Source organism: Melopsittacus undulatus, chromosome 3, assembly GCF_012275295.1.
Source record: "Melopsittacus undulatus isolate bMelUnd1 chromosome 3, bMelUnd1.mat.Z, whole genome shotgun sequence".
Classification (NCBI taxonomy): Eukaryota; Metazoa; Chordata; class Aves; order Psittaciformes; family Psittaculidae; genus Melopsittacus; species Melopsittacus undulatus.
Window position 1 is genome coordinate 98,046,200 of NC_047529.1, and position 27,796 is coordinate 98,073,995.

Below are 27,796 nucleotides of genomic sequence, written 5' to 3' on the forward strand. Positions count from 1 at the left end.
GGCTTGCTCTCCTACCCAAGCACTGTGGTCTGAGACCCCTTTCCTATAATAGTGCCATATGAAAAAAAGTAATTCTTGATAAAAGTTTGCAGGTAGGATCTTGGCAAAAATCCCTTTGATTTCAACTGAGTGAGAATTTTTCACACTGACGTTGTAGTTATGTGAAAGGACTAGAGGCAGTAATCTAAGGTTAAATGTAGTGATGTTTCATTGGGTTGTTTGTTTTTTTGTGGTGGTGAAAAATTCAGTCTGTAAAAAAGAAAATCCTAATCTTTGCATTAAATAGGTAAATGTAAAATAGGTTGGTTTTACAATAATGTTTAGCTCATCTATGCTAATAGACTACATATAAGATCTGCATGAGTGAGCTGATTGAACCGCTGTGAAACAATTTGGGGTTTGTAGGTTTTCTCTTTGGTACAGTGGTCATAGTGCTTTCTCATAATACAGTTTTTGAAGTATTTGTTTTGAACTGTAGTTTTGGGTTGTTTTTTTTTTTTTAGGGTAGGAATAGAAAGAAGGGAAAAAATTGAGATGTACAAAAAATGTGACTGTTAACCCTCATGTGTTGAAGTAATTGAGGTACCCAGTGATGTTATTAAAGTATGGTGACCATTAGAGGAGAGGAAAAAACTTAGAGAAAGAATAAATATGTACAAAGTAAGGAAATGCGCATATAGAGAAGGCTGTAGGAATGAAAAAAGAACCAAATAGTGCAAGCTTTTGAAAAAATGGAGTAATTATTACAATATATTTTTTTAAAAAGTTAATGCAAATGTATGAAGTTTCAATACATGAATATGATTTTTTTTAAACAAACTCTGCCGCTTTTGTTGTAAAAATAATATATTTTAAATTGAAGGGTTTATGTGAAAACTCAGGATTTTGCTTCTCCTATTTTATTTCCTGTCAAACTTCCTGGACCTTTTCTGTTACTCTCTGCTTCATTATTTTCACTACCCATTATTATTTGAATAATTCTTGGGTAGAAAAGCAGCCATTATATACCTGAATCTTGAAAGAACTTCTCCATATATTCTGTCCTTTTAACATTACGTGGAGCGAAACTGTAATAACAGAAAGTCTTTAATGAGGTTGGCCTTACTCCTGTAATGGTGCACTTCTCAGAATAATGAAACTAGGTGTGGTGTTTAGCTGTTTTAACACTTCAGTTTTTAAATGTTTCAGCATTCTTCAGGTTTTAGAGCAGAGGAGAAAAGGTCAACATAACACATACACTAGGGAAGAATCAGCTTTACTGTCATCTTTTATCTGACATTGCTTGACAGATCATATTACCTGTTGTTTGAGATGTAGGAAATCTGTTGGGTGAATTCTTTGAAATGATGAGGAAATTAAACTACATTTTTCTGCCATCTAGTGGCTGGTTCCTCAAATTCACTGGACAGCTGCTGAAGTTGCTCCTTAAACGTTTATTGCAGTGGCTGTGAAGAGCTAATGTGGTTTTTGGGGTTTTTTTGTTTGTTGGTTGGGTTTTTTTTGTTTTTTGGGGGATTTTTTTTTATTCTGTTACAGAGCTTCTCAGTCAGTTACAGCTTTGCTTCACCCTTGTAAGATCAGCAGCCACTATCATAGAATCATAGAATAGTTAGGGTTGGAAAGGACCTTAAGATCATCTAGTTCCACCCCCCCCTGCCATGGGCAGGGACACCTCACACTAAACCATATCACCCAAGGCTTCATCCAACCTGGCCTTGAACACTGCCACAGATGCAGCATTCACAACCTCCCTGAGCAACCCATTCCAGTGCCTCACCACCCTAACAATAAAGAATTTCTTCCTTATATACAATCTAAACCTCTGCTGTTTAAGTTTCAACCTGTTACCCCTTGTCCTATCACTACAGTCCCTAATGAATAGTCCCTCACCCTCTGTAGGCCCCTTTCAGATACTGGAAAGCTGCTATGAGGTCTCCACGCAGCCTTCTGTTCTCCAGGCTGAACAGCCCCAACTCTCTCAACCTGTCTTCATACGGGAGATGCTCCAGTCCCCTGATCATCCTCGTGGTCCTCCTCTGGAGTTGTTCCAACAGTCCCATGTCCTTTTTATGTTGAGGACACCAGAACTGCACACAGTACTCCAACTGAGGTCTCACGAGAGCAGAGTAGAGGGGCAGGACTGCCTCCTTCGCCCTGCTGGTCACACTCCTTTTGATGCAGCCCAGGATACAGTTGGCTTTCTATTAGGATAGATCTCCAGAGAAACAAACACAGCTGGAAAATACTTGCAAGCATCCCTATCACTTTGTGTTCTGAGTATCAACAAAGTGTCTGTAGCAATAAACTAGTAGTAATGTAGTTCTTGTTAGTGGTACAGAATTCAGACAGCAGTGAGTTGAAGAAGTAGCTGGTAGCCTAAAAATTAGAGGAAATAATAAATTTCATTATTAGAATAGTGTTCTTTTTAACTTTTTGCTTCATGTTTCCAAGTTAACTGGAGGTAGGGATGCAATTTAATCTTACCTTTATTTTCTCTTTTGATCTTGAGACCCCAAGGCAAGCAAATCCATTGCTGTGCTCCTGGAAGCAGGGATATTCTGTGTGGATGTTAACACAGCCTTGGCTCTTATGACGTGTGCTAGCTGAGTATGCAAGTGGCACTGCAAATATTAACAGTTGTATTTAAGGTATTTACCAAGCTTTGGTACTACCTAGTGAAACAGGCAAATGAGCAGTATATCAATGCTGCTCTTGTAATTTCTTTAGCATCATTTAAACTGCTGTGTGTGCGTGTGTGTGTGAGCAGGCATCTTCTCAGCCTACATGTGGATTCCTAAATCTGCAGGCTGGTTAGATGGTTGTCATGCATTCATTTCATATCTGCTGAAATTTATGTTTCCTGAAGAAAGGAAAGCATTTCAAGATATCTTAGGGAACTTGAGAAATTGTAAGGCATTTTTAATAGATCAGGGAATCTCCAAGAGATCCTTTTGCTTTGGACATTGCAAAACAAATGCGTGTGACCTGCAATTTCTCTTGAGCAGTGGGAATTAAGGTATGAAAGGAAAAGGATGATCAAAGTGAAATCAAGTAGGTGATATGGGCCTGCTTTGTACTAGGTGTAGTTTGGCCAACAGGCTTTCTAAACACCCTTTTTATGGGTAGAAATTAAAAATTACTAGATCTCTAAGATACGTATATATATGTATTTTAAGAAACATATCTTAGAGTCTACAAATAGCACTATTATGTCACTATTAGTCACTGCTCGGTGACTGCTGTCAAATACAAAAGGATTGCTGCTTCTCATTTACTGAAGTCACTTTGGAATAAATGCCATTGTCCTAAAAGTAAACTTTTGTAAATAAGAATTGCTTTTAGTATTTATGTTGGGGTATATCAGATCCTGTGTATTTGCGTATATAATCTCATTGTCTGGGATAGCTTCTCTTGGTACAATAATTTGGACTTCAGTGCTTCAGGAATTCTAGACAAATGTGTTCATCTATCATCAGCATAATATTTCAATTTTTAATTTTTTAATATATAGCTGAAACTAGATGCACAAAACTGAACATTTTAAGGGAAATTAAATATACTTTTTCTCATGCAAAATGTTTTAGGAAAACGGTTATATTATTTTTAATTCTTATATAATTCTTTAATTCTGTTGTGGTAAGCACTTGAACTTCTAAGAAAGCTAAGTTCTTATTTAGTAATTAAATATCGCACAATATGCTTTAGAGACCCAGTTATGCGTATGGTATTCAGCAATCTTGCTGATTCAGCTAACTGAATATTGCATTTAAAAGCCATTTTTCAGAGAGAAAAGAAACATAAACCAGTAGTGAAAGCCAGTGCTGCTGTTAGAATTACCAGTTTCTTCCTTATAAACTTTTTTCCCCCAGAGCTTTCTGTGTAAGAAGTATACGATGCAAGAAACCAAAGAACTAACTCAGGATTGCTTTAACATTCGGGTTTTGCAGCCCAGTTTACTGTCAGCTCCTCAAGTTAGTTTTACAATGCCTAAATATGCTTCCTTATCCCATCTTTCATTTCAGTGGATTGTTTTAATGTAAAAATAGAAATGTGAAATATGCATAATAATAGGTTTTATATTAGACAGCAGTTTTTCCTTAGAAGTTCAGAAGTACATCACACTGATCTTTGTATATCAGTGATCCAAATATCTTTTTAGAAAAAAAAAACAGCAAAACCAAAGCAACTTTTTTGTAAATGACCAAAAGTGAGGTCTTAACATCACTTCTATTAAATATTTGCTGTTTGCATTATTTTGAATAGGTAATGCAGTTAAGACAATATATCAAAGAGAAGATTTAAATGAACACCAGTGTTATATAAATGTACATAATATTTTAGTATACTTTTAAATAGAATTTTTAAGAAAATAAGTTTAAAGCTTTATAAAATATGTCCATTGTGTGAATATAAATTTTAACATGGGGAACTAAAAAGTAATTCTGAAACGTAAGAGTTCCATGAACACATGAAAGCTCTGTGTAAGAACTGGTAAATCTTCCTTTATGTTTTAAGACTGCAGTTCTCGCAGACAAATAGGGGAAGGATTAAATAATGGCTGGTGTTACACTTTTCTTTTACAAAAGAGAATAAAATTTAAGAAAACCCAGCCCACTCAGTAATCCAAGTTCTTAAAGCTTTATAGAAAGCTTATACTGTAGTTTATAGTTTACATACTGGGGATGCAATTCAGTGTTTATAGTCTGATATGACACTCCCAACAGAGAATATCCATGATAACAGAGCTGCATCTGGTCCTTAACATTACCCCTTCAATCTATCCCAGCCCTTGCTTTGTCCAGGGGAAATGGGCTTTGTGGTAAATGTGATAAGTACTTAGCCCATTGTGGGAGAATTGACTTTTTTTGTCTTATTAGTCTGGTATGATCCGCATACTTAGAGTGGTAGCAACAATATTAACCTGTAGAGGACTAAGGACAAAAACTTACCAGAAACTGGAAAAGAAGCCTCCTGTTTTGTGCTTCCCACATTTTAGCTCCATATTTATATTTTTGGAATCCATAGAAAATGAAAAGGAAAAGAAAAGGGACTCTGGAAAAATTAGAATTTAGTTGCATTGATTTGCTATGCTCCTGAGAGTTCTATGATTTATGGAGGGTAGAGCAGTTGGTTTCTTTATTGAGTGGTGAAAAACAAGAAGAGAAAGCTCTAGCAGCTCTTCTGTCTTTCAACACTTTGAACAGGTGAGGATATCTTTCTAAAAGAGAAGGGAAAAGAAGAGTGTAATAGCTTTGCTTTTGCTCAGCTTACAAAACTTAAAACTTATTCACCATCTTCTAACAAAAATACCTGATCATTCTGAAATTGTTCCAGTAATGCTGTGAGAGGTACCAAGGTCTGACTCGGAGAATGAGAAGGAGTCTGTCAAAATCCAAGGAATACTGTGCATTCCAAAGAGTGACCAGATGGGAATGCATCATGTCTATTGTTTTTCCACTGTGTTGTGCAGACTGATTTTGTTAAAGAATTTCAGAATGGTTTGACAGGGTGGATTTTTTGTTGGTTTTTTTTTTGTGTGTGTGTGTGTTTTTGGTTTGTTTTGTTTGTTTTGATTTCCAGAGGTGGGCATTTATTGTATGTATAATAGAAACTGTCTCTGGATGGTTCCCTTTGAAAATCACAACAGAGAATTATAGTCCACATATATTGTTGAGAAAGTGTGTGTATTGCACATATGAATACTTCTGCTTTTCACTGTAAAAAGGGGGCTTTGGAAGGAGGCAGCAGAAGGTGGAAATGGGATTGCTTTGTTTTTCTCATCTTTTGTATGGTATTTGTGATATTAATGTGGAACTAGGGAGCAATCAAATCGCAGCATATGATATTTTTTAATGTTAAGCCTTCCTATCAAAATTTCTATAAAACTAACATGCCAATTTGATTTCTGAAGAGAAGTTGTTTATATAGCTTAAATAAAAGAAGTGCATTTTTCTCTGCTGAGAAAATGGCTGTAGTTTTCTTTGTTTTATAACCAGCAAGGGTATTGAAAAGCTCATTAAGGGTGCCATGTGTCTCTACGGCTGTAACTTTCATGGCTTTATAAAAAGTCTCTTTCACTCCTTTTCTAAGCTGTGTTGCCCATTTTGAATAGCCTCTGTTGGTTACAAGATAATAACACTGCAAAGACTTTCAGCAAAGCCCTGCTAGTACTAGTAAGACTTTTTTTGTAAATGAATTCAAAGCTGTTCTATTCCTCCCCCCAACCCCTTTTTTCTTTTTTTTTTTTTTTTTCCAAAAGTCTGAATCATTTTCCAGGAATGTTAGGATCTAAACACATGCTAATTTAAGACATGTATGCTTTCTGGCCCATCACACATCACTGGGTAATAGGACTGAGTATAGCAAAAGAGAAGCTGCCTCTTTCTGCTGGAGTATCATGTGCAAAGACTCAACTAGATTTCTTGGGAGCTTATTCACAAAGTGTCTGGTACTTATGTTTACAAAGTATTGTGAATAGGAAATTAACCTAGTGTTGTCATGTATTTTTGCTGCTGTTGTAAGCATTTAGGTATTTTAGGGTAAAGTAAGTGGGAGCTGTAGTACATGTGTTTCAGGAGAAGGGGGGAAGCTTGCATTCCATTCCAAAACTGGGATTAAGTAACAGTCTGTTTGAAGTTGTTTTATTTTGCAAAATATCAGATTTCAACATAATTGACACTGTTATCCCTTTCAACTTTGTTCTCTGTGGTCTACATTCTTCCCTGAATCCATAGGATCCACAGGTCTGCTTGCATCTTACCTTACAGGACATGATTCCTGATTTATTGTGTGCCTTTCTGAGCAGGAAGAAATTTTTGATAGCCTTTACTTTTTAGAATAGTCTGCTCTTTGTGTAATCTGTACAGAATTACTTAAGTGACAAATTTTAATGGGGTCATTGAAACTGCAATGGTAAGAGAACATGAAAAATGTGTTTAAATATTGATAGATTATTTCCTTGTCTAAGGGTTTGGAAAGTTAAGCAGGCAAATTTGATGACAGTTAGTAACATTTTTTCCCACAGCAGCCTTTCTTCTCCCCTCCTCCTTCCTCTTTATCTATCAGCAGTTCACTTATTTTTCTAGCAACCTCTCTGACAGCCAGTTGACATGTTGCAGGCTTCCCTTCCCCCTCTCATGTACTTCACCAGTTAACAACTATTAGAATTTACTTCAGCAAGAAGATTAATTTAATCCCCTTATTCAACAAAACGATGTCTGACATATCATCTGAAGGAAATAAGATATTTTCTACTACTCGGTGCATTGCTTAATATGCCCTTTCTGACAATATTCTGACGATCAGTTCAATGAGTATGTTATCAGCATTAGAAGTCACTATTTTTTTCAGTGATCTGTATTATACTGATCTGCCTTTTTGGCTGGGGAGCGGGCAGATGAGCTAATAAACAAGGGGTAAATCCAGGTGTCCCTTTTTCCAAAGTAAATTACATTTTTGTTCTTTTACCTCATGTGAGAGAGAATTATTCTTAAATTTAACCTGTCCTAAAGTGTTGTCCTCGTCTCTTCTGCCTAGTTTCAGTATAATCTCTTCATTTGTTTGCTTTATTCCTTCCTAATTGAACATTTCAAATATTACTCTAATCTTACTTGTTCCATAGCATCTGAAAAAATTAAGTTGGTTGAATTCTTTTTTTCTGGTCAAGTTGCTACTGTCTCCAAGCAACTGAGTTCAATTTTCTCTTGATTGTATCATGCCTGTACTTTAGATGAAGTAGAATATTTCTTATATTTCTTCAGAATGTTCGGGTTGCAGATATCTTTGTTTGTCATTGTGTGGGTTTTTTTTTTTGGGGGGGGGGTTGGTGTGTGGTTTTTGATTTGTTTTTTGTTTTTGTGTGTGTGTTGGTTTTTTAATTATTAAACAGTTTATTATAGGTTTGATTAGAATGTCCTAGTCCTTGATTATCATCATTAATTATGTATTTTTTTCTTCCCTTCCAAGTTGTCAGAAGTGTGCAGATCTTATACTCTCAATTCATTTATCATCATTAAAATATCAAAGTTCTGTTGTTCTTGGGGTTTTTTGGGTGGTTTTGGTGTGGGGTTTTTTTGCTTGTTTTTAAGAATAGCTAGTATTGCGGCCAGTTGTAGCTTTCTTCTCTTTTAGCTGCTTAGGGAAAAATATGAGATGAATTTGATAATAAATTTGTGTTACTCTGCTTCTGCAGGAATTTATTTTTCTGTTTCTCTCAAACTAGGGGTGAAATAATTAAATATCTCCAGTGATTTTTTCTGAAGTTTTAGGTAGCCAAGGTACTGGAAGTGATTTCTAATTGGTTTTGTGTTGGGTTTTGTTTGGGTTTTTTTCCCCCTCTTTTGGTGATTTACTGATTTGCAGTTTAACATTTCTGCGTAAAAGGTAATGCTTAATCAATTTCTAAGTCTATAGATCATAGGCTTTTGAAAGGAAAGGTAAATAGGAAAGATTTAAAAAATTTTCTTAGAAAAACACTTAGAGCCTAGTTTCAGCAAAATATCAATTTACATACTTAGCTTTTCTCAGTTAAGTAAACCCCCTTGTGTTCAGCACTGATCTCGGGTGTGTGCTTGCATGGTGTGCTCCCCTTGTATGAGTAGTTAGTTGGCTTTGGTATGTTCTGGAAAAGCATGATGCCATCTGTGTTACAGAAGGACAAAAGCTATGCAGCTCTGAGTCTGGTCTTTTCCTTTCCTGTCTTTTATTAAAAGCAGGGAACAAGTATTAAAGTGCTGGTGACCAGAAATTAAGGTGTTAAGATTAATTTGTGAAACATTTACATACATCTATATGAGTGTTGTATGTATGTTTGTTTTGCTTGAATTTACAGAATGCTTGAATTCTAGTACTGATCACATACTAAACAGTACATTATGACTAAAAGGGGGGAGAAAAAGATGCATTCTTGCCAGCAGACCCACATCGCTCAGCTTTTTATTTCTTCCACAAATACATTTTTACTGAGAACTTGCATACTGACAAGCAAAGAATTATTTTAACTAACAATTTCTAACATGAAATATGCAAGAAAAATTCATTAGGTAATTTGCGTGAATTGTTTATGACCTTCATAAAAACTTATTTCCAGTTGTGCAAATATATGAGGTGGGCTGATGCCAACCTCATGAAGTTTAACCATGACAAGTGCAAGGTCCTACACCTGAGTTGGAGCAATCCCAGGCATAGCTACAGGTTGGGCAAAAAGGAAATTCATGGTAGTCCTGTGGAGAAGGACTTGGGGGTGTTGGTTGATGAGAAAATGAACATGAGCCAGCTTCAGTGTGCACTCACAGCCCAGAAAACCAACCGTGTCCTGGGCCGCATCAAAAGAAGCGTGATCAGCAGGTCAAAGGAGGTGATCCTGCCCCTCTACTCTGCTCTTGTGAGACCTCACTTGGAGTATTGTGTGCAGTTCTGGTGTACTTAACATAAAAAGGACATGGAACTGTTGGAACAAGTCCAGAGGAGGGCCATGAGGATGATCAGGGGACTGGAGCACCTCCTGTATGAAGATAGGCTGGGAAAGTTGGGCCTGTTCAGCCTGAAGAAGAGAAGGCTGTGTGGAGACCTCATAGCAGCCTTCCAGTATCTGAAGGGGACCTACAGGGATGCTGGGGAGGGACTCTTCATTAGGGACTGTAGTGACAGGACAAGGGCTAATGGGTTGAAACTTAAACAGGGGAAGTTTAGATTGGATATAAGGAAGGAATTCTTTAGTGTGAGGGTGGTGAGGTACTGGAATGGGTTGCCCAGGGAGGTTGTGAATGCCCCGTCCCTGGCAGTGTTCAAGGCCAGGTTGGATGAAGCCTTGGGTGACATGGTTTAGTGTGAGGTGTCCCTGCCCATGGCAGGGGGGTTGGAACTGGATGATCTTAAGGTCCTTTCCAACCCTAACTATTCTATGATTCTATGAGCAGGAAAGGTTCATATTCTGTTTATAAATGTTAGCTCATTGCATCAGGAAATTATCAAAACAAGGGCAGCTCATTTAGTTGACTGTTCATGCAGTATCTATCATAAATGAGTCTCATGATTACTGTGAGAAAATTCAGGCATTTTTTTCGGTGTATAATTTATATGCTTGGCTTATATGATAATATTGTATGGCATAAATACATTTGACATGTTTGGATTGGCCTCATTAATAATGACGAGTAGAAATTTTAGTTATGAAGGCTATTCAAATAAATGCCAATAAAATGTTTCAATTCACAAAAATGTTTGAAAATATTTAAATATTTAATATTTTTATATCTGTGAAGCTGAGATTTGAGGCCTTTTCTGAACTAAGAATTGTGACACTAGATATAAGTTGGTGTATTTTGACATATTTGATTTTACTGCCTTGTCTATATTATCCGTAAGCATGTCTTGCATTAATTAAGTTAGAGCATGAGCTTTTTTTCCTTGAAGGACTTTGTCTTGTGTCAGCTAGATTGTTTTCTTCAGTAGATTTGTCAGAATATGTTGGCCAGCACATTCTACAATGACTTCTATCTAGTCTAGACAAAAGATGAGAAATAACTTTTACAGATTGCTATAAATAGACAGTTAAAGACTTCCTGTGCTGCAAAATGATCTGCTTGATTTTGAAATTACAGCACTCAGAGAGGACCAGCATATGTATTTGACTCCCTCAAATTAGTATCGTTCCTGGCTTGTTTTGTATTGTTGGCTGAAACTGAGTATATTTTCTTTGCTTTTCAGGTTAATAGATGTAAGTGAAACCTTTTCAATTTCAGAATAATGGAAGGAAATAAGTTTAAAAAAGTTAGTTTTATTTTGTTTTGAACATCTTGCATGGTTTGAAGCTGCTTAATAGCTTAGTAGTAAGCTTCAGAAAACAAGTAGCTCATTTAGTTGCTGGAATAAGGCTGTATTTCTCATCCTGCATCTTATTGTGTAAGAACTGTGTATACTTGTGTGTATATTTTGTATTTTTATGTGTATTTTGGATTTTTTCCTTATCTGTAATGCACAAACATTTGTGTGTGTGTTTAATCTCCAGCAGAGCTGGGAAAATGCAAAACTTGGAGATGCATAACTAAAAAAATTGCTTTTTTTTCATCTAAGTCTTGTAACTTCTTCAGACTAGATATAAGGAAGAAATTACTTACAGTGAGGGTGGTGAGACTGCAACATGTTTCCCAGAGAGATGGTAGATGCCCCATCCCTAGAAACATTCAAAGTCAGGCTGGATGGGACTCTGAGCAACCTGATCTAGTTGAAGATGTCCCTGCTTATTGCAGGAGGGCTGGACTAGATGGCCTTTAAAGGTCCCTTACAACTCAAACTATTCTGTTATTCTTCATCCAGTTTTCACAGCTGTTTTAATAATTGTTGTTGTTTATGTGCATAATACAACTGGACAGATGCTAGACTGTTGTGTTTGAATCTTAACTAGGGGTCATATTTTTAACTTCTTTCAAGTCCAAGCACGTCCCAGATATTGCTTTTGGTCTCAAATAAATATATTCAGAGTATAGCTCCTGTCTACACAACTCTGTCAGATTTAGGAATGTTACTCACTGTTGCTCACCAAGACAGGATTTTCTTTTATTCTCCCCAGCATTCTCTCACTCAGTTTTTCAGTATTAGCCACTTCGTGCCTTTGTCAGCTTCCCTTCTTGTTTAGTCATCTGTGCCATACTTCTGCCACCCCTCCTTTGTCAGCTCTTGCCTCCTGTTTATCTGACATGCACTCTTGCTGTCATCTTCATGAATTCCTATTTCTGACACTATTTTTATTCAGTTCCTTTCTTGCTTTTGGTTGTTGCTTAAGGAGTTAGTCTTCTTCCAGGACCATTATGTCTTCGTTCTTTGAAAGGAAGGTGGCTGCAGCTTTGTTTTGCTCCTGGGAGCTAAACTTTTGCACAAAAGGTTTAAAACCGGGATGCTGGTGACCTCCAGCACCTTGATCCCTTGACGTGTAATGGGAATAGTAGCTCTTTAAAGAAGCAGAATACTTCTGCCAGTGAAGTCAGGAACTGGAAGTCAGAAATTGAATATTTTTTTTTAATGGACATTGAGACTTGCTAATATGCTCTTCCCTAGAAAACTGTTGAGACCGTCCAAAACTCTCACTGAAATTGTCATCTCCAGACATTGACCCTCGTTACACTCAGCCCTCCAAACAATAATTGGGGCATGCCACTTGCATACAGTGTGTTACACTTACGAACACCAAGTTTTGTAGTATGTTGACTGATAAAGAGTGGAGACTGTTGTAGGCAGAATTCCTGTGGTGGATGCTGACATTCAAAATAGGGGAAAACCAGGTATGACATGCTTCCTGTAAAGTCCTATCTGGCATTGTGTGGGTTTTTCTCTGTCATGACTCGCCGTTTGTCTACAAGCAGCTGTTCTTACAAACTGAAGGTTGTGAAGATGTTTTGTAGAAATTTTATAATTTCTACATGACATGGCTTAATAGTAAAGTTAGTGGCAGCCTTACTGTAAATCACAGGTTTAAGCATGTAATTCTTCCTGAATTTTTTTGGCTGATTTTGGCCAGTTAATATATTATAGGATGGGTTCACAAAGTGCATTTTTATAATCTAAAAACTGTATGCAATTTGACATTATTCTTGATGTGGCATTGATTACTCTTAAAATTTTGAACTTATGAAACCATTTAAATTGTTTCAAGAAGATAATTTTACGCCTTTACTGAGGATGTGAAGAGAGCTTTTAAGGCTCATTGTTTTGTATGATTTTTAGAGTTGTGTTCCAAATCTGTCCAAGAACCACTTTTTTTGATACCCTACATTCTCTTCCTGCAAAAGATACTCAATTAAGGTATTTTCAGAATAATTCTTGTCAATGGATATTTGTTCTGAAGTTGCTATTGCAAGAAAAGATACAAGTTTCTTTTAGACTAGGAATCTGTGCTGCATCAGATAGCAGCAGTGTATAAAGCCATATTCTTCCAGAAGATTTTGATAGACCAAATAAACAGGAAGCATCACTGGCAGTCTATAGAGAAAACATAGTCATGGAAGAGACATAGTAGTGAGCTCACAAATGTGACCAGGCAGTCAGAACAGACAAATCCCACCTCCCTGGCTTAGTTGCGTAAAGATGCAGGATCTGTCAGGCCTAAAGGATTTTTCCAGTGGTCCAGAGTGCTGCAAACACTGAGTTTGCCCTGAACAGATCAAATAAGCCAAGAAGCAGAAAGAAAGAAATGGACACCTTGATGTGTAGTCTTACCTAGATTTTGCTGAGTAAGAAGTACTATTATAAAAATTAGTTAACCAGCCTAAAGCAAGCATTGACAAGTCATGGGTTTTTCTATAGCCACAGGCAGCCCTGCCAGAAATGGAAAGATGAAAACTAATGACTGTTTCCCTAAGGAATAAATTTGTATCAGCAGAGGATAAATTAACCTGTAGCAGTGTCTGTTCCAAAAATGCTCCTTCTCAGAGGAGAGGTGAGGCTGAGGGTGGAGCAAGCAGGGCAGAGCATTTAAAAGCCTACTGTGGTAGTTTCTAAGGGAATACTTAGTAGGGGGTAGGACATTTTTCTTCTTGCACATGGCCAATCTGAATGGAACAAGTTAGAAAATATTCTCCATTGGCACTGGTTTTCTATCTGTCACCCTTTTCTTAGTCATTTGTTTGCTTTCAAGCTCAACAGATTGCAAGTCCTCAGACAACATGTACCTTTGCATATAGTCCTGAAACCATCTATTTTTAAAACACAATATCTAGCCACTCTCAAACCAAAATCACTGTTTTACTAACTGTGCAGAGAGCAATTTTTTTAATGTGCTTTTCTGTTATTCAGGATAGTATCAAAAGAGCACATGATGTGTTCAGAACCTTGGCATAGACAGTAAAATTCCTGAGGCTGAGTAGCTAAAATGGGAAATTCAATGTCTAATACCTAGGGAAATCCTTATCATTGGTACTAAAGAGTTGAAGTCTGGTCTTTTGAATCCAAAAACCTGATTTATTGCTGTTGAGATTGGGCCTTAGGAAACAAATGCAGTACTGTGATGTGGTGTGGAAGTCTGTACTTGTGCTGTTTCAGGAGTAAGTCCAAACCACAGACGTGAAAAAGACAATGCTACTACAGTCAAATCTGGCTGAAGTAGTTTTCAGCATAACACAGAGTAAGTGATATGTTTGGCACAACAGAGTAAGTGTCAGTAGTGCGCCTGGACTCAATTCTAAGTGAAAGTAGGAGCCATATCTTATGTGATTTACCCTTCCTCAGTCATTGTAAGCAGATTCCTTTAAATAATACAGTATCTTCTTTCTTCATGACATTTCCTTTTCTTCTTTAGTTTATTCCTTCTCTTAAAAAAAATTGAGAACCTCCAAGGAAAACTAGCTTCCAACCTTAAATAGTCTCTCAAAATGAAAAGTCAAAATACAACCCAAAAACCAACATAAAAAATTATTCTTTTTTTAAACTTGTACAAGAGGATACAATATGGATACCACTTAATATCATCACAGAGCATTAAGCTCTTAGAAACTTGCTAAATATCGTCCCACTGATGCATATTGATGTGGAAGAAAATGTATATAATTTTGGACATCCAGGATAGATCTGCAGTTTGGATGTATAAGTAGAACTGAACAAATAATTTAACACTCAGTACCTTTATACTATTATTAGAAGTAGAAAAAGGGGGGAAAAAGCATTGAAACATTTTCCCAGCAGAACCTGATTTGCATTGATTTTCCAATTAGTCTAAAATTACTTTGAATTGTGATTTTTGTTCCTGCCATAGGTATCTGAAAGTTATGTACCTGCATGCATACAAGTTGAATAATAGACTGCATTATACAGAATCAAAGAATCATGTCTGTGTCTTCCTACTTCTTGGTTTTGATCCATACAAGTTAACGTAAGCTTGCTTTTCTGTGTTTCTGTTATATGTAAACCCATACCAAGCTTTCCTTAAGTCTTTTTTTCTCACTGAAAATTCTTCAATAAGCATAAATCTCTACTCAGCTTTTTCTGTGGAAGATATGAGGCCTCCATTGCAAGGGCTTGTTTCTCTAGTTCTCAGTTGCTTTGACTATTTTTTCTGTAAAGTGTATAATGTAGGGGGCACTGAGCCACAGTTTCAGTTTTATCTGCAGAACTACATTCATATCTAGCTCAAAAGACAATCGTCATATGCTTGTATGTATCCCATTGCTGACTAGATTTCAGATTATAGTATACTGATGTCCACATCAAATGACCTCCCTTAATTTAATTTTCTTAATACGGACAGTTTTTGCATGTTTCTGAGTCTTTTTTTCCAAGAAAAACCATAGAAACCACAAATTTAAAAGCAAGCTCAAAAAGTTCTTGATGTACATTCAGAAGATGTATAAAGTGTAGCAAGAATGAAGAAGAAACAGGTAATGGACTCTGCTTTGGACATGAACATTTTTCTAATAGTTGATTAACCATTTCCCTGTACAGTATTAGAAAGTGTACTTGGGGAGAGCGAGAGTCATTTTGACTGATATTCTTTCTGTGTGTGACAAAAAGAAGCAGAAAGAATGAAAAAGAAAGGTGCAGCCTTTTACAGAGCATGTTTGTGGTTGCTGGTAAAAGCAGCAGGTGTAGACCTTTCATATGTTTCTTTTTGCTCCCTGTCCTTCAAAAATGACAAAATTTACTGCAAAGGAGAGCCTGCCTAGGGGTGACTTCATGTTTCAAAAGAGACAGTCATGGAGAATGGAAATGCAGGTTGGATGTTCTTCTAGTTAGTGATACTTAAAAACCAAGACCCAGAAATAAGGCAGCCTCATTTTACCGGAATATTGCCTATGTTGCTTTTGCTAGAGAAAACAAGATGAACAAATAAGGTGTAAAATCTGAATTTATTTTCTTTTGAAAGTTGCAGATGCATTTATTTTGAAAAAAAAAAAAAAAACCAAAACAAAACAACCACTCATTCTTTTGTTTTCAGTATCCTTTCCAATATCTTCAGTGAAAAGAGATAACGTGTAGTCCTTATATTATAAATTATTCTTGACTTTAGTTGGTTGGCTTTTATAGTGCCATCTACAGAAATATAATTAGCTGTCTTTAGAGGAAATAAAGAAGACTTGTAGACAATGGAGTGATTTTTAAAAAGATAGTTCTTTTTAGAGATACAGTTCGCTTTAGTAACGGGACTACTGATTCATATTTCCTTTGCTAGCATACCAGCTAGTCTAATATTGAAAGTTATTAGATCTGTGCAGACACTTAAATGCTTCTCAGCTTGGTCTTTGCCTTGAGTTAAAAACTATAGCAGGATGTGAGGTACAGCTTAGGTATTTTTCACTTTGAAATCTGTGAGAAAAATCTATAGAGAAAGTCTGGTTTAGAGCATATCTTTTCCACCATGCAGATGAAACAGTCATTCCAGAGGTGTCTGCAGCCCCATTACAAATTCAAGGGAATCAAAGGATATTTGAGACTGGAAGATACCAGAAAATTGAGAACCTGTGTAGAGGATTCATTGGCAAGAATGGGCACCCAACCAATATGTTTAAGCTAGGAACCCAATTTCCTTCATAAATTCAATGGGGGAGAGTGAGAGGCTTTCTCAGGGAGTCCCTGAGGCTGATGCTTGTTCACAATCGTCTTTTTAGTGACCCTTCCTGCTATTGCTAATTGTGTAAAAAAAAGACCCAGTGCAACTAACTTCCAAGCTTTTCTGCCTGATTTTTTTTTTTTTAATTCTTTGAAGTCCTAGATACTACAGAAATGGCACAATAGCCAGCACGATTTCTAAGATGACCTAGCATAAGTAATTGCCCAGAAGCTGCTCTTTGCAAGGCAGGTATCAGAAAGAGTTAAGAATTACTGCTTAAAGACAGTGCCATGGAGGTGAAATATGTTTAGGGTGATGAACAGGATGGAATATGAGGATTCCTTTGGGTGGATGTTATCAAGTACTATCCATTTGCTACAGAATACTATTTAAGTGGGGTTAAAAAAAAAAGCTGTGGAAAATACAGTGAAGATGAGATTACGTTAGCCTTCCTCTGTACACTAGTGGAATATTTTGTAAGTCCTGCAAGACAAAAATTTATTCCATTCTTCCCTTCTAAGTTTTAAATGGATTAAGCCAGCCACTGAGTAACTCTTCGATTGTATTTAATGTACCTTCAGATGTGATAGATTTCAGATATGGTAAATTCCAGAGATAGTCAGTTGCTTGCAAACTGAGATTGAGCTATTTAAGAACTTTAAATTGCATTTAGGTAAGTGCAATGTAATTGCTGCTATATTGAGTCCAGCATTCATTTCTGTATCAGCCTAGCATAGTCTAAATGATCAACTGTTTTAACTAAGAGGTTTTTAACATCTTCGTATACATTTTGCTTTTGCGAAGTGTACATAAAAGAAACTTGTGACAACTCTTCACAGCTTCAGATGAGGAAAAAAGGAACTGTCCATTGTGTGTTTGTACATATATTTAATTCTAAAACTCTCAGAATTAATATTTTTTCAAATGCATTCAATTATCCAAAACACTGAAATGATGTATGTGAAAGTACCTCGTTCAAACACTTTGAAGTCTATAAAAATGAAAAAAATAAAGGAATAAAGATCAGTGTCTTCTCGTTTTAGCAGTCAAATTCAGCAAAAGGTGCTCTGTATTTACAATGATGTAATGTTATAGCTTGAGTGCAGAGGCTACCACACAAGACTAGACAAAGTAAATTTTAGAAATACCATTGTAATTAAACTAGTCCCTTGCTGCGGATCACTGATGGTGTTTTGGCCTTCCTCTTGACTTTTTAACACCAAGAGACATTTGTAATGGCTGCAGCTAAGAGCTTTAAGCCCAGCTCTGCTTGTGATCAGCTAACACCTGTTGCGGTGAAAAGCTATTTTAGTTGTACAGTCCCATGATTAGTTTTATGACCAAAATAAACCCTTGTCATACAATTGAGTAAATAGCTTTAGACTTTGGAAAAAATATGCTGAGTGTGTGGTCTAAATCTACTGAAATATATATGTAGTATTAAAGCAGTATTGGAAAACAGCACTGTACATATGCTGATGGCTCAGCCAGTTCAGGAAAGTAAATCTTCTCTGTCATTTTAATACTTTCAGGATTTCTGCCTGCCTCGCTGGTTTACCTAACTGACAGACAGACACGATTTATTTAAAAAGGAGGTAGCATTTAAATCGTGATAACTTGGAAGTATCTTGGAAAAACAATCACAAGTGATCATATGATTAACTGTGGAATGTGCTATATTGATGTAACAACTAATGAAAATCAGTGAAAGGCCTAAGAAAAGAAAATACGAAACTTCTGCTAATGCATGTCATACAGGATCAAGCATTGCATAGTTTTTTTGTTTTCCTGTTTTGTTTCCTGTTTCTTGGCTTAATACTCTAAAGGTGCCATGTAGAATTTATATTGGATACTGTTAGGCAGGAAAACATGTAAGACCCAACCAAGTAATAACAAATTTTCCCCAAAGCAACACTGAGAAAGAAGCAATAACACAGGACTTGGAATAATGCCTGAAATATAATTCATTTGAAGAGTATAATACAAGTTGTGGTGTTTGCAAAGAAAATGTAAATTACCATTGTCTTAATAGTTTTGCCCTAAGACTGTTTGATCTGATAGTAGTCTGTAACTCCAAAGGCTTTGCATATTGTTGGGTTAAAAAACCCAAAAGTTATAGTTGTCAAAGCCATGTGGAAAAACATGTGGTCAGTTGCTAGCTAAAACTGCTGTCTTCTTATAGGAAAAAAAATAGAAATTTTGAAAATGATTGCTTCTGTGTTCATGTATATACTTCTAAATTACAGGATAAGTTGGCAATATTTTGATTTGCCAGTTCAGATCACCCTTAGAGTGACTTTAAGTGTAGAATAGATTTTGGTGTTTAGTGAAAGCGTGAAATTAAACAGATGGGTCAAGCCATATACAGCACAGGTCTTGATAACTGTTAAAACATATCAAAAGGGCCTTTGATGTTGGTTTGATGTGAGTAATTCTTTTGATCTTGAGGAGGAGTGATGTACATGGAGTAGAATAAACACTAATGCATATATTCCCACTGCTTAGATCTTAGAGATCTGCTAACCACTAAATATATCCAGTGTCATAAAATATATAGAAGCCTTGCATTCTCAAAGTATGAAAATACTATATTCCATGTTTGTGTCCCTTGTTAGTGTTGCTCCCTAAAGAAATAATTATGCCATCTATCAAGTTGTAACAAGAAGCATCTGAAGTGAAATCCTAATCTTTTTCTTGTTGGGCCTTAGAAAATATGAAGCTGTCATAGCTAGTAAAATGTGACTAGAGAATATAGAGCCTTACATCTTGTAATTACTTGTGCTTAAAGCATTCCTACCTAATGTTTCTAGAGATTAAGTTTATTTATCTGAAGATTTGCTTTCTTGAACAGATGCTAAAATTTTTTTTCAGATTAGTAGGTCTCAGTCATCTTTTGACAAACTATTGAAAAATACAATCAAATATCAGATATTTCTTACTGATAATATTGAGGAAAGTGAGGAATATATAGGTGCTCAAATTATTACCCCAATTAATGGTGTAAATTGCAAAATTATTATTTGGGAATGTTGTCTGCAGTGCCACTGGCTATATATGACAGAAGTTGTGATGAGAAGATGGTTTAAAATAGTTTGTTTCAGCATGTTAGAATCACAGAATAGTTGGGGTTGGAAAGGACCTTAAGATCTTCCAATTCCAACCCCCCTGCCATGGGCAAGGACACCTCAAACTAAACCATGTCACCAAAGGCTCTGTCCAGCCTGGACTCGAGCACCACTGTGAATGGAGCATTCACAACTTCCCTGGGCAACCCATTCCAGTACCTCACCACCCTCACAGTAAAACGTTTCCTCCTTATATCCAATCTAAACTTCCCCCGTTTAAGTTTCAACCCATTACCCCTTGTCCTGTCACTACAGTCCCTAATGAATAGTCCCTCCCCAGCATCCCTGTAGGTCCCCTTCAGGTACTGGAAGGCTGCTATGAGGTCTCCACGCAACCTTCTCCAGGCTGAACAGCCCCAACTCTCTCAGCCTGTCTTCATACAGGAGGTGCTCCAGTCCCCTGATCATCCTCATGGCCCTCCTCTGGACTTGTTCCAACAGTTCCATGTCCTTTCTATGTTGAGGACACCAGAACTGCACACAATACTCCAAGTGAGGTCTCACGAGAGCAGAGTAGAGGGGCAGGATCACCTCCTTTGACCTGCTGGTCACACTCCTTTTGATGCAGCCCGGGATACGGTTGGCTTTCTGGGCTGTGAGTGCACACTGCAGCTGGCTCATGTTCATTTTCTCATTGACCAACACCCCCAACTCCTTCTCTGCAGACCTGCTCTGAATCTCTTCTCTGCCCAACCTGTAGCTGTGCCTGGGATTGCTCTGACCCAGCTGTAGGACCTTGCACTTGGCATGGTTAAACTTCATGAGGTTGGCATCAGCCCACTTCACAAGTGTGTCAAGGTCCCTCTGGATGGCATTCCTTCCCTCCAGCATATCAACAGAACCACACAGCTTGGTGTCATTGGCAAACTTGCTGAGGGTGCATGCAATCCCACTGCCCATGTCACTGACAAAGATCTTATTGTTATATGTTTGTTTCCAAGTTAATCCCTGTTATTTGTTCAGAACTATCATGTATTCTTGTTTTATACTGATCAAGGATTGTACTGCAGAATACATTAGTATAACTTCTCATATACGAGCTGTGAAGTCAATAGGCTTGAATTAGGTGTATTATTATTTTGTTGCAACCTTTTCCAGTTCACTGAGGCTGAATCACTCACTAATGCCACCTGAGAGTTCACCTGGGTTTGGTAGAACTCATGTCTGGGTTTGACCTGTGTGTCTTAACAGTGTGCACCTATCTCAAAGTTCAGGTATTGTTTGCCATTTTCTTCATCTATAGTAATGAGGATATTATAAAGGTATTTTACAGTAATGGACTACATCATTATTAAGACAGGGAAAATCATGTTGTTTCATTCCAATGTCATGTAAGGGTAATATATGGAATTAAATATTCTGTTTTGTGTAATATTTTGTAATATTCTGTAATATCCTTTTTACACTTTGATATGATGGGAGAGGATGATATAAAGGGTTCTTGCTTTTAGGAAAAATTGTGGGGCAGAATTGGAGAAATGTGCCTCCCATATGAATCTGTTTCCCATGTGGAAACATTCCATTCAGCACAGAAAATGTTGCATAACCTTTCTTTCCTTTTTTCTCACCCCATCTTATTTTCCTGGTTATTTTATTGTTGTTTCCCTAAAGTAAGAGCAAAGATGACTTGTGAAGATTCTCAATAGTTGCTTTGTTTTGGAATTATTGTTTTAATTTTCTTAGTTCCCTTTTGTACAGTACAATAAACTTCCAGATATGTTGACAAACTTGCATAACCTTGATTTAGTTTTTCTTTTTTTCCAGATCTTTTATTATAACCTAAATTCTTATTAATCAAATCTAAATTTAGCTTCATTTAGGTGAAAACATAAGGCTTTGGGACTTAGAAGAAAATACTGATTTTCTGGAGTACGTGGAGATTTGGGGCAGAAGAGTAAAGCTTGCTTAATAGTTATGGATACATGTTCTGAAATTATTTTTTACAGCCCTTGAGTGCAAGCATTTGCGCCCTTTATGTGTGTGTTATTTTGTATCTGTGGTGCTTTAAACGTTACAATTGGGCAACAAGAAGGTGAGCACAGGACTGAGCTCTGTATAAAATTGCAAGTGTTTCTTAACTGAAAAATAGGACTGCTTCTTATTGCTCTATGCAGTTGCAGCACTTTTTTTCCTGTAACTGTACAGCAGGTATACCTCACATTTGGCTTTATGAATACCTTTTAAAAGTAGGATTGTTATTCCAGATGAGACTGTCACTGCTCCTGCAGGGGAATGAAGCATAATTCTCTGCCTTCTTCCACCCTGTTTCGCTTCACTTCTCCTCCCTACCTATATGACTTAATACACACCTCATACAGCATGAGTGCTTAAATCACTGTCAACACAGTGGTGGGGGAGGTATACATGGAAGTAAAGGACAGGCTTTCCTGTTCTCTTACAGAGCTGCATGGTGGGCACACAGAGGCTTTGTGCTGTGCCCAGGTTGTGCCAGTTGCTATGGGGAACTGGAGTGATGGGACAAGTAATTGCTGCTGGAAAAGGGCTGTAATTGGATCAGAAAATGTATTTAGGAGAATTATTATTCAAGAACTTTAGTTTTCATTATTCTTTTAAGAGATGATGTCGTGATGTGAAAAATAAAACACTAGTGTCTATCAACATGTGGTAGAGAAAAAAAGGTCCCTTTAATTAAAAAATAAAAGCATATGACAGAATACCTGTAGTGTAGAAAATGGGGAAAGGATAACCTTTCTTACAAAAGGGAGCTTTTAAAGTAAAGTAAACACTGTTAAAGTGTTGGCCCTAACACTCCCTTAAGGTTTTTTAGCAGCCACCTGGGATAGCCATTAAGGGATAAATTCAGGAACCAGGGTCCTCTTGTAAGGGATAACTCACTTGTGCCCTGCAGTTTGTCTTCAGACCTAACAAAAGTAAGTAGTAGACTGATCTTCCCATGATGAGACAGGAGAGACATGAGCTCTTAGAACTAGGATTTGGACAAATTAACAGATTTAGTGATCATAATTAATTTGTGAGAGGGCCCTTGAAAGCATAGAGAATGTTGCAGTGGCATTTGTCTGATAGTTCCTGGTCCTCAACACATAGAAGATGGTATGCAAGCCTTTGTATACTTATTTATATAATACTGAGTTGAAGCCATGAAAGAATCAGTGCAGAGATTGTTGGTCCCAAGAGGGAGGATCAACTGATGTTGAAGCATTTGGTGGGTGTACATACGTTCATACTGCTTGCATTCATTCTTTCCTTTGCTGTCGCATGTCTTCCCGTTGTAGTTTTCCTTGGAGAAAGTTTGGTTTTGCTTGTCTCTCCCTGCTTCCTTTCCTGTGAAAACACTAGGGGGGAAAAGAGTAGATTACAGTATGACAGAAATGTCAGGAATTTTACACAAACCACCAGCAAAGTATACTTTCTTAATGCGTGGGGAGATCTTTGAGAGAATAAAGCAAAGGGGGCTTTTTTTCCAGTCTTCAGGTATCTATAGGCAAATTTATTTTATCAGAGAAGCTGGATTGTGTTTGTAGTGTCTATAAAACTAGCAAGGATGTTTGCCTGCTGTCTTCTTTTTCAAAGGGAATATCTTAACAGAAAAATGCTATACTGTGTCTGAAACAATACTGGAAAGAATCCAGGTGGTCTGTACATTATTAAGGGATATCAAAGTTGTATTTGCTACATATGTCCTATTGGCCTTTCCTAAAAATCAGTGGTTGGAGACTGTCACCAAGTTCCTGGCATCAGGGCAGGGTGTTCCAAGTGATAATTTGCTGTGTCTTTAGAAAAGCTTTTTACCTAGATTATTCCATGTCTTCTGCCCGTTTACTGCACATTGAAAATTCTTCATGTTATTTTTAAGTCATGGCATATTCTAAGTTAATATTCTTCGGTTTCTTAGCAATTTCAGCCTATTTAACAGGGAGATGGTGTTAATGCAGGCATCAAATCACCTTGTTTGTGAGGAGAAGCTGAGAGAGAACTGGTTTTATTCAGCCTTAGGTAGGATTCCTGCTGCTGTCTACAGCTGTCCAGTGTACAGGTGTGGAGAAGGCTGAGCCAGACTATTCAGTATTAGATTCTTTATTTGCCTTTCATTCGGAGTAGCGGTATCAATTTGTGCATTTTGGTGTATGAACCTTATGGGTACATTTGCACACAGTGCTGCAGTAGCTGAGCGTGAGAAAATAGTTTTGATGGCTGCCTTTTATATTGAAAAGAGATTAAAGTAATCCATATTCACAGCCCTCAAATAAGTACTATAACCACATATTTGGCTTTCAGAATAGGACACAGCATTCATGCTTGAGAACACTGTTACAAACTTTACTGTCTTCAGTGTCTTTTAAATGAAATAATGAAAAAAAATGTTACTTTTCTCTGCAGTGCTTGCTCTCTCAGCCAAAGTTCTGGGCCATTCAGACATCAGCCTTGTTCCTTCGGACCAAGCTTGAAAAAGGAAGTACTCGCAGAATGGAACGGGCAATGAAGCAGACTCAGGTAAGACTTCTGAGCTGCCTTCTTAAAAACAGAGGCTCTTTACATAGCAAATAGAAATAGGCAGGAGTTAGGAGCTTCTGCATTTCCTCTGTGCTAACTGTACAGTGAGATAATTTTCTAGTTATGTTTCTAAATTAAATGCATAAACCACAAATCCTTTTATGTCTGCTAGTCTTAAGATAAACTCATGAACATACCGTAATACATGCAAGTAATAATTGGTCACTTTCTTTCAAAAATAACAAGTTTTAGAAGATTGAAATCGAAGTTTGTTTTCTTACCTCTAGTTTGTGACTTCTGATACCAGTTTTTATGTAGAAGTTCAATAAATGTAACATTGCTACTTCTGTCATATTTTTAAATAGTTTTCATGCAAGTAAATTATCTGTAGAAAACACATTTGTAGCCATTGGTATTGTGAGAACAAGAAAACACATTTGTGAGGAAAGCAGTACTTTTAATTTATCATTTTGATGTGATACTTAGTGATTAGCATTTTTATTGCAAGTTTGAGGCAGTGATTAAATAATCTTGCTCCAAAAAAAGAGAAGATCAGTTTCCAAGTATGAAAAAATAAAAATTGGGATTTATTTAAGAAATAGATTTTTCAAAGGAAAGGTCTGTAGGCTTTTTATTTTTCATTCCCTTCATATTACAGACTTTTGTTAGCTAATTGTCATCTTTATGCTATTAAGTTTTTTTGTCACACATAAACTGCAGGCATTTCTATATGACTGTCAGGCAACAGTTCTGCTGACTGTAAGAGCCAGAAATGTATAAAATTAAGGTTATGGTGCTGTAAATTAAATTCCAAAAGGCTGATGTTTCATTTAAAAGCACTATTGATTCATGGATCTTGGAAGGAGTGCAGCTGGGATGTGCTGTTGCATTTTTGTTTTTCTGGGGAGGTCACAGAGTTGCTATAGTGGAATTTCTTGGGGTCACTGGGAGAGTGTCAAAAGATCCAGGATTCCCAGTCTGGGAGATGAAGTATCTGCTGGCATTTGGGAAGCAGTCTCAGGATAGTTGATGCCCTTAAGCTGTAAAACAGTTGGAGTATCTCAAGCATATTTGTCAACTTGATTAAACCTGACTACTGGAAATTGTTGTACTCTACAGTTTGACCATCTCATGACAGAAATCGTTGCAAGTACATTTATGTGACTCCATTGTGTTCCACAACTGCAGTAATGTAAAGGATTTGATTAACATGCACTGTGACATTTCAGAAAGTGACCTCACAGTAGACACAGAATCTGTGGTTTTAAAGATTATCTATAATCCTAAAATGTTTGTTTTCTTTAAGTTTCCTAGACATGTGAATGTAATAACATATATGAGTTGATTTGATATGGTATCAAGCTCAGCTTCCAAAAACAGTTACAAGTTGTTTGAGGACTGATATGTACTAAATTACTCAAACAACTTGAATAACTTTCCATTTAAGTTTTCATTCCTGAGTTCCATCAGATCAGAATTTTTCAATATGCTGTCTTCTTACAGTTCTGAGAAGGGATCAAAAAACATATAGTGAATGATGTTATTTTTCATTCATAACACCAAGGTTTTTGATATGTTGTCTTAATGAAGATTACAAAGAGCTACCAAGTTCTGCAGCTATTTATCACTAGAAAATGGATTTCAAAACCATAAAATTTTCATACAAATTGGGTTTGTGGAGGGGTTGGTTTGGTTTGGTTGTTTTATAGTTTCTTGTTTACTAGTTGCTGATACTTGCTGCAGAAAGTTTAGATATTGAAGATTAAGGGAGGAGGTAGGTGTAAATACGATTAGATTCCCCCATTGTTTATACTATCAAATTTCTCAAGTAATTGTAAGAATTCTTGTAAGACAGCTCAAATAAGCAGTGGTAAATTAAATATTCTAAGTTACTTTAGGGTTGTATTTTGTTGTATTAAGTTACTTACCTTATGGGTCCTGACTTAGTGATGCTGGACTGTCCTGTCCTCTTCTACTGTAACTCTCCTTCCTTTCCCCATTTCCACCCTTGCATGCTTCTACACTGGGTCTGCAGCTGCTAAGCATATAGAAGTATGAGTATCACTGAGCAGGCATATGCTGATTTCCAGTCCAAAATCAGGCCAGGCTGTGTTGTTTGTTGAAGAAAGTGGTTTTTTGGCTGCATGTTTTTGTTAAACTTATTTTAATTGCTTCAAAATAATTGCAGCTATTTTTGAAATGAGGAGGTTATATTGGTTGAATTAGCTGCCATGCTCCACATATTAAGTAATCTTTACATTAAATAGTTATTATAAAATTATTTTGTGTGTTTTGTTGTTTTTTTTTTTCTAACTGGAAGGCTTCAAAGAGAAATGATCATTTTCAAAACCTTTTTCTGATTACTTTAAAATATGAACTCCAGATAATGCAGTCATTGGAACAGGTTTTAAAATGATGATTCTAGGTACTGTGGAACATTGTAGTCAAAGGGAGTAGGAAAAGTTTTTATTCTTAACTTTTTCTGGATGCTGCTGGTCGTCTGTCCAGTTTTTGCCTAAATGAGGTTTGGATCCACAAAAATATGTTGAAAGATTTCTAGACTCAGTACCTTTTTCAACCAGTTTTCTAAGAAAAGGACAGCTAAAACTTTGCATTCCCCTAGAATATTTAATCATGACCAGTATAACATATATTGAAGTCTGGATCAAGGTACTGCCAACCAAAATGTATCGCTGGATACAGTATGATTTTTTTAAGGTTGGGTGTTTAGGGTTTTTTCATACACATGTACGTGAAGGAGGGTGAGAAGTGTTAGGGTGGGAAGAAAGAAAAGAGGGAGAGAACAGGAAGAAGATGGGACAGGTTTTGGTAAATAGCTCTCCACGTAATTAGAAACCTGCCCCTTCTACATCAGTTTTGGGATCATCAGCTACCTTCTGTTGTCAAGAAAGTAACTCAGAAACTATTAATAGTGGAAAATGGGTTTTAATAAGTTGTTAATCCTCGAATTATTGCTGAAAGTACAGCCAGAACTCAAAGTAACAGTAACAGGATGGGGAGAAAAAAGATACTTTGAGTGGTGTAGGAGCTACGTAAAATAAGAGAAAATGGAGGGGATTATTTAAAAAAACCTGATCAAAACCAAACAAACTATTTTAAAGCACATAGAGGGGGATGCTATCTTTTAGTTTCTTGATATATGAAATATAATAAATTGTGAAAAAAAGTATGCTCTTCAGTGGATTTTTAACTAACTTTAGGAATGACGAAAAGGCATAAAAATCATATGCTTTGTACTAAGGATGGTGGTGTTTGAGTGAGAGCATCGTTCGCTGCTGGATTACGCCAGCAGCAGGAGAGGTGAAGCTGCCAGGTGCCTGGTGCACCAGTAGCTTGCTCAGGCTTATCCTACAGTGACTTGTTACAGCTACTTCCTCGAGCTTGCTCAGGGTGTTCATGCTGGCTACCTCTGTGCTTGCAGCTTTTATCAGCTTGTTATGTGCCCCTTTTCTGATTGTATTTTCTGCTGCTTGCTGCACCTGGTGATAGCATGACTGTAACCTAATCACTTGGCTTTCCTAACATATAGTAGAACGTATGCAGTATTTCATACAGTTCTCTCTTGCTTGCTTTTCTTGGCAGCAAAGGAATTTGCCCGTTGGGGAAGAGAAACGTGTCTTGAAAGGGTGTTTTTAATAAGACT

The 27,796-nt window shown here is 36.9% G+C and overlaps 1 protein-coding gene across 1 annotated transcript in view; it reads left to right on the forward strand.

Annotated features, from left to right (window-relative positions):
- Positions 1 to 27,796, forward strand: part of TTC27 (tetratricopeptide repeat domain 27) — a 117,130-nt gene that overhangs the window by 37,569 nt on the left and 51,765 nt on the right. Inside the window, exon 10 of the mRNA XM_005145350.3 lies at positions 24,019 to 24,132. Coding sequence (XP_005145407.2) covers positions 24,019 to 24,132 — 114 coding nt within the window. The remainder of the gene's footprint in view (positions 1 to 24,018; positions 24,133 to 27,796) is intronic.